General features: G+C 47.1%; 3 protein-coding genes across 5 annotated transcripts; 2 read left to right on the top strand and 1 right to left on the bottom strand.

The window, feature by feature from the left end:
* Positions 1 to 175: 175 nt before the first annotated feature.
* Positions 176 to 2,103, bottom strand: LOC147186260 (achaete-scute homolog 4-like). Its single transcript, XM_086103835.1, has 2 exons — positions 1,785 to 2,103; positions 176 to 1,715 (listed from the first exon to the last, which is right to left on the bottom strand). Exon 2 carries the CDS (start codon positions 1,703 to 1,705, stop codon positions 1,244 to 1,246), a length of 462 nt encoding a protein of 153 aa, XP_085959961.1. The 5' UTR covers positions 1,706 to 1,715; positions 1,785 to 2,103; the 3' UTR covers positions 176 to 1,243.
* A 296-nt stretch (positions 2,104 to 2,399) lies between these two features.
* Positions 2,400 to 6,610, top strand: prdm4 (PR domain containing 4). Of its 3 annotated transcripts, none has more exons than XM_086103801.1 (11): positions 2,400 to 2,781; positions 2,891 to 3,006; positions 3,077 to 3,265; positions 3,388 to 4,125; positions 4,211 to 4,360; positions 4,449 to 4,567; positions 4,669 to 4,754; positions 4,850 to 4,977; positions 5,192 to 5,686; positions 5,821 to 5,989; positions 6,075 to 6,610. In XM_086103801.1, exons 2-11 carry the CDS (start codon positions 2,892 to 2,894, stop codon positions 6,421 to 6,423), a joined length of 2,538 nt encoding a protein of 845 aa, XP_085959927.1. In that variant the 5' UTR covers positions 2,400 to 2,781; position 2,891; the 3' UTR covers positions 6,424 to 6,610. The 3 variants fall into 3 exon arrangements, with proteins under 3 accessions (XP_085959927.1, XP_085959926.1, XP_085959925.1); XM_086103800.1 differs by having other exon boundaries at positions 2,854 to 3,006; XM_086103799.1 differs by having other exon boundaries at positions 2,400 to 3,006.
* A 397-nt stretch (positions 6,611 to 7,007) lies between these two features.
* On the top strand, positions 7,008 to 11,204 carry tmem209 (transmembrane protein 209). Its single transcript, XM_086102787.1, has 14 exons — positions 7,008 to 7,458; positions 7,597 to 7,655; positions 7,727 to 7,858; positions 7,938 to 8,161; positions 8,235 to 8,439; positions 8,682 to 8,857; positions 8,932 to 9,003; positions 9,087 to 9,183; positions 9,605 to 9,730; positions 9,810 to 9,907; positions 10,020 to 10,134; positions 10,211 to 10,308; positions 10,419 to 10,492; positions 10,622 to 11,204. Exons 1-14 carry the CDS (start codon positions 7,319 to 7,321, stop codon positions 10,674 to 10,676), a joined length of 1,671 nt encoding a protein of 556 aa, XP_085958913.1. The 5' UTR covers positions 7,008 to 7,318; the 3' UTR covers positions 10,677 to 11,204.
* Positions 11,205 to 11,239: the final 35 nt, after the last annotated feature.

Here is an 11,239-nt window from a genome sequence, read left to right as displayed (position 1 = left end):
CCGTTGTGCGCATGTGGGCTCTCTGCCTCGACACGCCGCCCCGTCCCGGTGGTCCCGTACTGATCGTAGTTGTGCTGATAAACTTTATCTAAAGGAGGCATCACGCAAGTCTACGGGAATTTCGAGGCGACCTCCTCTTACCCCACCCCCCACCCCCCACTCAGCCAGAGTACAACCCAAAAAAGTGAATCTAATAAAAAATTGTCTTGCACCAGTATTGCGACGATGATCAATTTATTGCATTATAGGTGCGGAGGGCTTAAATTGTATGGGAATATAAATGTCTCACCTCTCCGTCATGCCCAAATGAGCCCTTCTGCACACTTCCTGCAAGGAATCCGATTAGGATCAGCCCGTGCGCATCCAAAAAGAAAACATCCATTATGAAGGAGGCTTTCATTTAAGTAGCTTCATGCTCTCTACCTCACCGCGCAAGTGAACCATCCATCAAGGCCAGGGTACCAGCACTTGACGATTTATCGGCTCCAATTCACACAATTTTGTTTTGGGTATGTCACGCCTCACGGTTCAGCTAACATGCGCTCCATACGGGTATGTCCAAATCCTGTACGTACAATGTCAATCTTGTGGTTTATTTTATTTTATTTTTTGCTTCCAATTTTGTGGGTTTGGTCTCAATGTGAAGTCGCTTCCGTGCAGGTCTGAGGCACTGGCAAGATATAGGGGTCCCTCATAAACTGCCTGACAGGTTTGTACCGCGTGTTGCAACAAAAGAAAGCCAGAAAATGCAAAATATTGGCTTTATATTTACACATTATTTACACTTTCTTCGGGAAGTTGTGCCTTTCAAAAAAAGGTTCTTAAAGGGATTTTTTTTTCTCCATTGCATTCGACCTTCATGCAGTGAGGCGGAAGGGTGGGCCAAAAGTAGGAACTAAACACTTCAAATGTAGGATGCATGCTCCTTCCTTTCTTCCTCCTTTACTTCCTTCAGTCCCCACTTCCAAATTACTTTCTCCTTCGATTCACTTTTCCTTTCTTTCCTCCTTCATTGTCGTGTCTTTTTTTATTCAAGCATCCTTGCCTCCTTCCTTCCACAGATATATTTGCATCCCCCCCCCCCCCATTACTTATTAAGCCTTTCCTTTTCCTCCCTTCCACCTCAGACCTATTTTTTTCTCCTTTACATCTTTTCCGTTCCACATCTACCTTTGGCTTAATGCAGTTGAAAAAACATTTTTTTATGTCCTCACTTTGGAAAAAAAAATAGTCGCCAACGTCCTCACTGGCATTTGGACCGTTTGTGGCCAGCTTCCACTGATATCCCGGCTACGTTCACGTCCAAAAGGCCCTGCAGGTGTTTAATATAGTCGATGGCGGCCCGGAGTGTCTCCACCTTACTGAGTCTCTTGTCGTCAAACTCCCTCGGCAGGCGCTCCCGGAGGCGCGCGTAGCCCTCGTTGACGCAGCGCACCCGGTGGCGCTCCCTCTCGTTCCTCTTGCGAATAAACGCGGGCTCCAGCGAGTATTCACACACGCTCACCGGACCGGGACACGGGTAATAGTGCAGCCCTCCGTATGGCAACTTGGGGCTGCGGTGGACACGGTCGAGGTAAGCCGGCTCCAGGTGGAAGGAGGGAAGACTGAAGTGGGGGTGCGCCCCGCTGATGTCCACGGAGAAGCAGTGGAGCGCCAGTGGAGGAATATATGGAATGTGCTCCATCTCTTCATTGTGATAAGACATTATTTCCCCCCTGAAAATAAATGTAATTAGTCCCTAATTGCAAACGTGTCGTTATTTGCATGAAGTAAATGAAACTTACCCTATTGTTGTGGCTTTTAGCTCATCCCAAGTTTGTTCAAAAACACAAATTGAATAAAACTGCAAAAGCCTCTTCTCGGTGAGAACTTGAGTCTGTGTGACAACTTGTTACAGTTTATTGGAGCACTGTGTGGTGGGTGTGATTTGGGGAGATCTTGCAACCGAGATAACGTTTTCTTCCGTCTCTTGCAACTGCGACCCACATCTCACTATGACAACACTTGTCTGGGCATTGAATTGTATTCTTAAAATGGCGACATCTTGTGAATCTATGTTGTATGCATTTTAAAACACATAGTTACCTGCACAAAAAGTAACATGACCTGATTTACAATCGCCCAGATGCGCGGAAATTAATAAAACGTAGGGGAGCAACATCACTCATACTGCAATGCCCTTTACTTTGGAGTCAGCCAGTCCTCCATTAAGCGACTTCAGCTGGTCCAGAATGGACCAGAGGCTGTTTGAAAGTGCTCTATAAATACTGTTGACTTGACTCTCCCTTAGCTTCACTGCGCATGCGCAAGTGCATCCCAGCTAGGTTTTACTGCTCATGCGCAGGAAAATCGAGTTGATGACGTTTTACCAAGGCTGGTTTACCACTGCGCATGCGCAATAGAAGAGTGCTGCTACGCCCCCAATCAGGCGAATGGTATGACACTGTTGGTTTATTATTTTTTTACGACTTTTTCCTCAATCGGCTCGTCTATTTTTTGAACCAATGGCCTCACATTTGATCGCGATTCGTCACATATGTATATTCGTTTTTTGAACCGGAACACGTCGTCCCGTTTTGCGGACGAAGAATAGTCATAGAGAGCTACGCTAACGCTCAGTTAGTAGTGTGATAAACAAACTACTGTAGCTGGTTGCAGTATGCTTTGGTTCGTAAATTAGTCCGAATGCAAGTGGAAATAGTCTTTTTTCATACTTTACAGGTTCGAATATGTAAGCCAGCCATGTCTGGTTTACTGACGGAAAGAAGCTGTTGATTTCAGGTATGCTAATGTTGTTAGTACTGAATGTAGCCTTGCCATGACTTGGATTTTTTTGTTTGTTTGTTTCTGAAGGTGAAAAATGCAGGTCTTATAAGTGACAATGTTGTAGGATGAATGACATGAACCTGAGTCCAGTGGGCATGGACCAGCTGAGTGTGCCTTCAGTGAGTGCGAGCCACTTAGGCCTGGCCACCTCACCACCACATAACACCATCCCCACCCCAGGTAAGATAACACGAAGTCCATTTGGTGCGTTCTGCATTATTGTTGAATTACTCTATGTATTTTGTTGCAGGGATGCCAGTTGCCATCCCCAGCCTGGGTCCTTCTTTAGGCTCCCTTCCCTCCGCGTTGTCCCTCATGCTGCCCATGGGCCCTCTGGGGGATCGAGGAGTCATGTGTGGCCTCCCGGATAGGAATTATTCCCTGCCACCTCCTCCTTACCCCCACTTGGAGAGCAGCTACTTCCGACACATTTTACCGGGTAGGTGATTCTTCCCATTTAAAGGAGAAATAAGGTTCTCTGTAATGTCACTTTATCGGATGAGTGCATACGTGTCAGTCTGCGGCGTTTCACTGAGAGTAAAAACATTTGTGTTGCTTTAGGTATTTTGTCCTATTTGGCTGACCGTCCACCACCTCAGTACATCCATCCCAGCAGCCTCAACATGGACGGGACCCTCTCTGTGGCCAGCAACAACCCCTCAGGTCTCGACCCTTACAGCGGAGCGGGCGGCCCGCTGGAGCAGGGCTTGGTGCCCTTGGACTCGAGACAAGTCAGCGGCCAAGGAGACCTCCACCAGACTGGCACCCATGATTTGGACTCTACAGGGTTAGCAATGGAGTCTCGCGACAACAGCCCCATGTCCCCGGACAGAATGGGAGAGGAGCTGGCCTCCATGGACGGAGTCGGGGTGGTCCCGGTGTCTGACAGCGGGAGCCAGCCCCTGTCTGGGGTGGACTCCTCCGGCGGGGTCATGCCCCTGCATGGACCCCCTGTGCTGGAACTCCCCGTGGTAATGGAACCGGATCACATGGGGGGCCGCGTGGGCAATGCGGGCGCAGGAGCAGCAGGAGGACTCGGGGACCAGCTCCACCCGAACGGGGAGCTGAATTCCGGCGTTGTTAGCGTGGTGCTCACCAGCTCCATGGCCGACCAGGGTCAGCTGGGGCCCGTGTCCCTCCACGGGCACTCCGGAATGGGGCTCGACTCGGTGAATGTCTCGCCCATCACCACGGAGGTATCGCTGGGTCCGGAGAACAATTTGGTGCTGGTCAACTCCAGTCTGCAACTGGAGGATTCGAGCCCCAACAAGGAGAGCATGGTTACTGCTTACACAATTTGTAAGTATCTTTGCAATAGATTGAAAAAGAGATGCGGGGGAAATAATCATCAATATGTGCTGCTCTCATCATCTTCGTCACTCAGGGTGCACTCTGTGCGAACGCTCGTATACCTCCGACTGCCCGGAGCACGGCCCAGTCACATTCATCCCAGACACGCCCATCCAAAGCCGGGCTCGCCTCTCCATCCCGCGTCCACTTTGCCTGCGCATCTCCGTAGCCGACGAGCCGCTCGGTAAGAGAACCCAAAAGACGCCAGCAGAGACTTACAGTGCGCTGGCATTCCGACAATATGTTTATCTCCTTTTTGCTGCTTGCGTCAGGTGTTTTTGCACGCGACATCATCCCAGCGAGGACCTGCTTCGGACCCATGGTTGGCCAGCACTGTAGCAGCGTCGATCTCTCTGACTGGGCCGAAAAGGACACGCCTCAGATTTGGAAGGTTGGCTACCATGAATTATGATGAGGATATTCTTCTTGGCTTGGGTCAAATTGACCCGGAACATAAAAGCGTACGTAAGGAAGAACGCTTGATCACGACAGATGTACCACAACAATGTGCTGGAGTTCTACATCGTGACGGCAGATGAGAACGAATGCAACTGGATGATGTTTGTACACAGGGCAAGGTATGAACATGCTTTCTCAAGGCAACATTTCGTCCTAAAATGAGCACTTCATGATGATGAATTTATTTCTCATATGGAATCCTTGTTGCTTGTAGGAGTCGCGAAGAGCAGAACCTGGTCGCATACTCATCCAACGGGAAGCTCTTCTTCTGCACGACCACGGAGATCCACCCGGACGAGGAGCTGCGCTTCTACTACAGCCGGGAATACTGCCGACTCATGGGTCAGTCTTTCCTTTCTCTTTCTTATTCATTATTTTGCTCTAATATGTTAATCTGTGTGGTGATAAAAAATATGCTGATTAAAAAAAAAAACTACTGTAATCATAACTTGTAATTAATACAGATAAGTACCTTCCTCCACAACACCTCCTTTACTTACTTTGCCGCTGACAATGTCATACATACCGTCTGCTGAACCCTCCATCTTGTATCCAGGTGTTCCTCCTTTACCCGAGGCTCAGCTCTGCCAGTGCGGCAAAGACTGCTCCTCTTTTTCGGACCTCAAGCCTCACATGAGCAACCCTGACCACAACCAGCTCCCTCACAGCCACAGCCCACCAGAACGGGAGCACCCGCTTCAGCGAGAGCAGCAGCAGCAAGCGCCGCCGCAACCGGATGCAAAGCTCACCAACGGGACGTCGAGCTCTTCGTCCTCTCCGTGGCCTCAAGCGGCAGGACCGACCAACGGGGACACCCTGAACGCCAGTCAGAACTCAAACGTCGGCAGCTCCAGAACGAACGCCAAAGGTCCCAGGCATCCGCGGGAAAAGAAATTCAAGTGCAGCATGTGCTCGCGGGCGTTCATCACGTCCACCAAGCTCAACGTGCACTTCATGGGGCACGTTGGCATGAAGCCGCACAAGTGCGAATACTGCAGCAAGGCCTTTAGTGATCCCAGTAACCTCAGGATGCACCTCAAAATACACACAGGTGTGTTTGACTTCATTTGCCACCTTTGGTGTGTTCTGCCTCACAATTCTGTGAACTAAATAAAGCTGAGTTTTTTTTTTTCTTGTTATGACTTGTTGTAGACTGTTGATGTTCTTTCCTTCTGCCGTAAACAGGTCAGAAGAACTATCGGTGCACGGTTTGCGAGAAGTCCTTCACGCAAAAGTCCCACGTGGCGTCTCATATGCTCATCCACACCGGCGCCGAGAAACTCAAGTGCGACCTTTGCGAGCGGATGTTCATCCGAAAGCACGACCTGAATCAACACATGTTTTCTCACACCCAGTACGTCCGTCACTTTCCACTCCACAACCATCAGATTAGTATTCTTATTATTTTTTGCATTTCTAACTTTTTACTTACTTCACAGCGAGCGTCGGATTCAGTGCCCCAAATGCAACAAGCACTTCCTGAAGCCCAACCACCTGAAGAAGCACATGAACTCCCACGAGGGCCGCCGGGACTTTGTCTGCGAGAAATGCCACAAGGCCTTCCTCACCAAGTACCACCTCACACGCCACCTCAAGATATGCAAGGGGCCCAAGGCGGAGCGCTCGTCCCGGAAGGAGCGACACGTGGACGAGGAGGAGGACGATGAAGAGGAGGAGGAGGAAGCTGAGAATAGCGGGGGCAGAGGAGGGGAGAGACTTTTGGACTCCGGCAGGAGTGAAGACGTTGGAGGATATAACTCTGAAAAATCACTGTCACCCCCTCATTGACTACAGAGTCATATTAATTTATTGACTGGCATACATTACACTAATGTTTACCTCTCATTTTTTAAATATTTCTTTAAATGTTATTTTACATTCATGTTGAATCACAACCATATCAGTGCTGCTAAAAGACTCATAACTTTTGACTTGTCTAGTTTTGATGTAGGTGCATAAAAGCTCTCATTCTTTATCTGCCTTTGACTCGTTTTTGTGTGAGGAAGTAGTATTTATAGTTTTTGTGTTGTTGTGTAACATTCAATACAAGTTGGACGCTGGGTAACAGTCATGCAAAATTCTGGAAAATGCCATGACTGTGGAGAAGAAAAAAACAAGACAACACGTCAAAAATTGCCCTGGAGAGAAGACAACTGATAGTTTGAAAAAGGCAAAAGTAAGATTTGATGTATCATATAAATATTTTAATCGTATACGTTTATAAAGGCGTCAGAGTTGGCGAGTAGTGGGTGAATATATTTATTGTATTTGTCATTACAGTAATTAACTCTAAATTTGTCTGGCGAACTTGGAGCTGAGAGGGACAACATCCGGGAAAGCCCGGACGTACGTAGTTCTGCTTCCGGGTCAGGGGAGAGCGGGGAAAAAACATGGATCGATTTGCCTTTCTAAACCTTGGCGTACTATGAATGCTATAATGTGCCATACAGTATTTTTTACGATAGTCTTTGTTTTAGAGATTTGTAATATAACGTTACGTAAACAATACATCACGTTAAACCTTTCCATGTTTGCGAAACCATTGTTTGAGGCACCGGGCTAACTTTAGCTAAGTTAGCAACTCAACTAACACTAGCACACGATCCCCTATTATCTTGGGGTTTTTTCTTGGTGTGGATCTTGGTAATTTTGGTCCTTTTTTTTTTGCCTGAATTTGATTAAGATGTTGACCCCACCGAAGGAGGGGCTGCCCAACATGATTGACAAGGCACTGAGGATGAGGAGAGAGGAACAAGCTCGCCAGGTGATGGTCGCCTGGGCTATTCTAAAAATGTCCCTGGCTGGCATGATTTACACTGAAATGTAAGTTTAGTTCGTCACAGTTGTATGGCTTTTCTGAAAGTTTTCACAATTCATTCTAACGTATCACCGTGTGTGAGGTAAATACTCCTTGGTGTCACTCATGATTGAAGTCGTGATGGTACATTTTTTTGTATTTAGGTCTGGAAAATTGTTAAGCCGATACTACAACATCACCTACTGGCCTATTTGGTACATCGGTGAGTCTCTTCAGCTACCAAATTTTACATTTGCCGACAAAAATGATCTTAACATGTTCTTCTCATCGCAGAATTGGCGCTAGTCTTGCTTTTTACCCTCATCGGTCTCTTTGATCTCTGGAAATACTTTAAGTACACTATGACTCCGTCCACTATCGCTGTATCCCTGGAGCAGCATCGACTCTTGGGGCTGAGTAACACAAGTAAGTCTTGAATAAGATTAACTCTTCTTCAAGAAGACTGGTTCAAACTGCACCCGTTGCCTTGTCTGTCCTCTTGCAGGTATTCAAGCTTCTCCTCCCCAGAGGCCAGAAAAAAAGGAGACCCCCGCTTCGACGGAGTCATCCCCTTTGCAGGGCCAGAGCGTTTTGAGTTTCAGCCCGTCGCGCTCTGCCACCGCCAGCCCCAAGTTTTCTCCGAGCTGTGTGGCAGGCTACAGCCCACCTCTCAGTAGTACAACCACCCCAAATAGTGCTCCTTATTCGCCCTCTGTGGCCTTTGGGAAGGTACGTAACATGACATAACGTGATATGAAATTCACTGGCTTGACTACAAATATTCAGGCTTTTCTCTTGACAGGTGTTGAGCTACAGTCAATCCACTGGATCCCCGGCATACCCGAGCAGCATCGGGACGCCGGAAAGCTCAGTTTTGAGGGCTCGGTACCGCACGTCACCCTCTGTGTTTAACTCGCCGGGAAGCGAGGAGGATTACATGGAGGATCTGAAAAGCCTCGAGCGATTCCTGCGCACGGAGGAGGAGAAGAGTCACCGAAGTCAGCTGGGTAAAATGATTTGTAAATTCAGATTTTTTTTTCCTGCCAATATCTGCTTTTTCAATTCAACAAGTTTCCAGACTTGTGTGTATTTTATTTTATGAAACCCTGACTGTGGATGGTATGATCAACAATAACTTCTCTGCTCTCTGTACTGTGTAGCCGATGTCGACCTCACGACCTCTGAGTTGTGATGTTCCAGGTGTGTGAATGCGTGTGCGCTTTTCTAATTCTTCATTTCGCCCATCCAGGGAGTCCAGAATCTGTCTCCCCAAGTCACAGTCCGACTTTTTGGAACTACAACCGCTCAGTGGGGGACTACGCGCAGAGTCTGAGGAAGTTCCTGTACCAGCCCGCCTGCCGCTCTCAGGCGCCGTCCGCCCACAAGGATGAAACGGACCCGGGTTCCAAACAGGCTGCGGAGGAGGTCAACCGGATGTGCATGAGTCGTATGCCAGAGTGGCATTCAAAAAAATAACGCGTGGATTGAATTTCGTGCAGGTGTGGGCGAGGATCACAACCAGCCGCCCTGTCGTGGACCGCATCGACGGCTGGACGGCGAAGCTTCGAAATGTAAGTCGTGGACTCGTCGTAAACAAAGAAATCAACACCGACTCCGTGTTAAAATATGCAAGATGCTATTTGTGCTTTCCCAGTGGATCAGTGACACCGTCTTAGTCCCCCTGGTCAAGGAAATGGACTCGGTCAACACTCAGCTCAGGAGGATGGGCTGCCCCGAACTTCAGATTGGAGGTAAACTTCTGCCAAAGGGCTCCATTTTCTTTTTAAAATGGACAGATGAGCTATGCCATACACAGATAATGTAAAGAAAAAAAAAGTAAAGTAAAATACAATATGTTAAATGTTCACAATGAATCAATTGATCAATTATGGAATTTCTCCATTGTGAGACGTAAAAGATTTGAATTTACAAATAATTTTTATTGTATCTATTATAATACATTCACCAATTCATTTCTTGCGCAACACGGAGGAAAATTTGAAATGTTGTTTGTTGCTCTAATACAAAGCGTGCCTCAAACTACCCGAGACAAATTCCTTGACTGGTTTGGCATACTTGCCCGATAAAGATGAATCTCATTCTGATTGTTGGACTCTTGAACACGGAAACGCCCCCGCCCGAATAATTGTTCCCCTCTTTTCCCTGCACCAGAGGCCAGCATTAGCAGTCTTAAACAGGCCGCGGTGATGAAAGCCTCATCCATTCCTACTTTGAACTCCATGGTCCAGTACTTGGACATCACTCCCAATCAAGAATATCTGGTGGATCGCATCAAAGGTTTGGCTTACGTGGCGCATGTGTGGGAAAATTGGCCCTGCTACGAGCGCAATGTTTTCTTGTGTTTTGGAATCGGCAGAGTTGGCACACAGTGGCTGCATGAGCTCCTTTCGATGGAATCGAGGAGGTGATCTGAAGAACCGGAAGTGGGACACGGACCTCCCCACAGATTGTGCTGTGTGTACTATTCGGATACACGCACACACGGACGCCTTGAAAACATTTTTGCCCATTTCATCTTGATGCAGTCTGCCATTAACACCTCACCTCGTGTGTGTGCCCACTCTAGATCCTCATGCATATATTTTGCACCTACCTGGACTCCAGACTGCCTCCTCACCCCAAATATCCAGACGGGAAGACGTTCACCTCGCAGCACTTCAGCCACATCCCGGACAAACCCGGTGAGTGCACGCACACAGAAAACGCACACATAAAACCAAAGCGGGTCCGGTCAGTTTTTCTTTCGTCCGCCTCCAGATGTGACAAAGGAGAACCTCTTCTGCATCCACCAGAGTTGCACCGCGCCGCCTCACTACCAGCTCATCTATCAGGGACACATCTCCAGTCTGCCGAAGGTGACGCACCGCACACAACAGCCCGTTTTCAAAATAAGCCGTAGTAAGCGTACTATTGTACTGTAGGAAAAAAAGTGATAAAAAGAAACACATTTTCATTTCTGATATAGGGCAGGAATAATTTGTTCCATACAATCCTCATGTTCCTCTACGTCATTAAGACCAAGGAGTCAGGAATGCTTGGGTGAGTATTATTATTTTATTGTATTTTTTAATTGACATTTCTGGAAAATTGTGATGTTTTAACAACGGGAAAAATTACACAATGGGACATTAAGATATTTCGCTCAACTTATGTGTCATTCTTATCCAGGCGAGTAAACCTCGGCCTCTCCGGCGTGAATATTCTGTGGATTTTTGAGGACTGACTTGTCAAAGTTCACAATCGACAACTTCCAAGTAATTTTTTCCCCCCCTTCTTCAATCAGTAGTCATATTTTTCAGGACTTCTATTGCAGCGGTAGAAAAACAGCACTCAGACAGTCAAATACCGGTACTTATACCAAAATGTCAGAATAATGGATATCAATGTATTAGCACTGAGAACATGTCAAACACATCGACCTCAATTTAGTCTGTGGAGTGTTCAAGGGCTCAATCCTCGTTTGGTTGAATGTTGAACAGTTTGCAGAAAAAAGAGAACACAATTGGTAACTGTATGTTTTGTTTTTTCTTCAACTCAATAGCTTTCTCTTTGTTCTTTGTTTCTTTTTGAATGAAGCATGCGTAAATGAAAAGCATTTGGAAGTGCAAGTCAACTGAATGTAAAAACTCACTTTTCAACTTTGAATGCGAATGCTATTGTGTGGCTGTATTTTTTTCAAGTTGTAGGAATGAATGCTGAGATTTTTCGACATGGGACTTGTAAATGAATAAAACAAAATTCTTTCAACGTTTCTTTGTGACCACGAGAGGGCACTGTTGTTCCCCT

Source organism: Hippocampus guttulatus, chromosome 22 (assembly GCF_054856545.1).
Source record: "Hippocampus guttulatus isolate MCC_2025c chromosome 22, RoL_Hgut_1.0, whole genome shotgun sequence".
NCBI lineage: Eukaryota > Metazoa > Chordata > Actinopteri > Syngnathiformes > Syngnathidae > Hippocampus > Hippocampus guttulatus.
This window is presented reverse-complemented; position numbering and strand designations above follow the sequence as displayed.

What these genes read in the sequence shown, in the direction of transcription:
- tmem209 (XM_086102787.1), top strand. Translation starts at nt 7,319, where the DNA reads ATGTTGACCCCACCGAAGGAGGGGCTGCCCAACATGATTGACAAGGCA. An exon ending in ACCTCCCCACAGATTGTGCT is followed by an intron (nt 9,908 to 10,019) that starts GTGTGTACTATT and finishes TGCCCACTCTAG; the next exon opens with ATCCTCATGCATATATTTTG. An exon ending in ACATCTCCAGTCTGCCGAAG is followed by an intron (nt 10,309 to 10,418) that starts GTGACGCACCGC and finishes TTTCTGATATAG; the next exon opens with GGCAGGAATAATTTGTTCCA.
- LOC147186260 (XM_086103835.1), bottom strand. Translation starts at nt 1,705, where the DNA reads ATGTCTTATCACAATGAAGAGATGGAGCACATTCCATATATTCCTCCA.
- prdm4 (XM_086103801.1), top strand. Translation starts at nt 2,892, where the DNA reads ATGAATGACATGAACCTGAGTCCAGTGGGCATGGACCAGCTGAGTGTG. An exon ending in GGTTACTGCTTACACAATTT is followed by an intron (nt 4,126 to 4,210) that starts GTAAGTATCTTT and finishes TTCGTCACTCAG; the next exon opens with GGTGCACTCTGTGCGAACGC. An exon ending in GCACCTCAAAATACACACAG is followed by an intron (nt 5,687 to 5,820) that starts GTGTGTTTGACT and finishes TGCCGTAAACAG; the next exon opens with GTCAGAAGAACTATCGGTGC.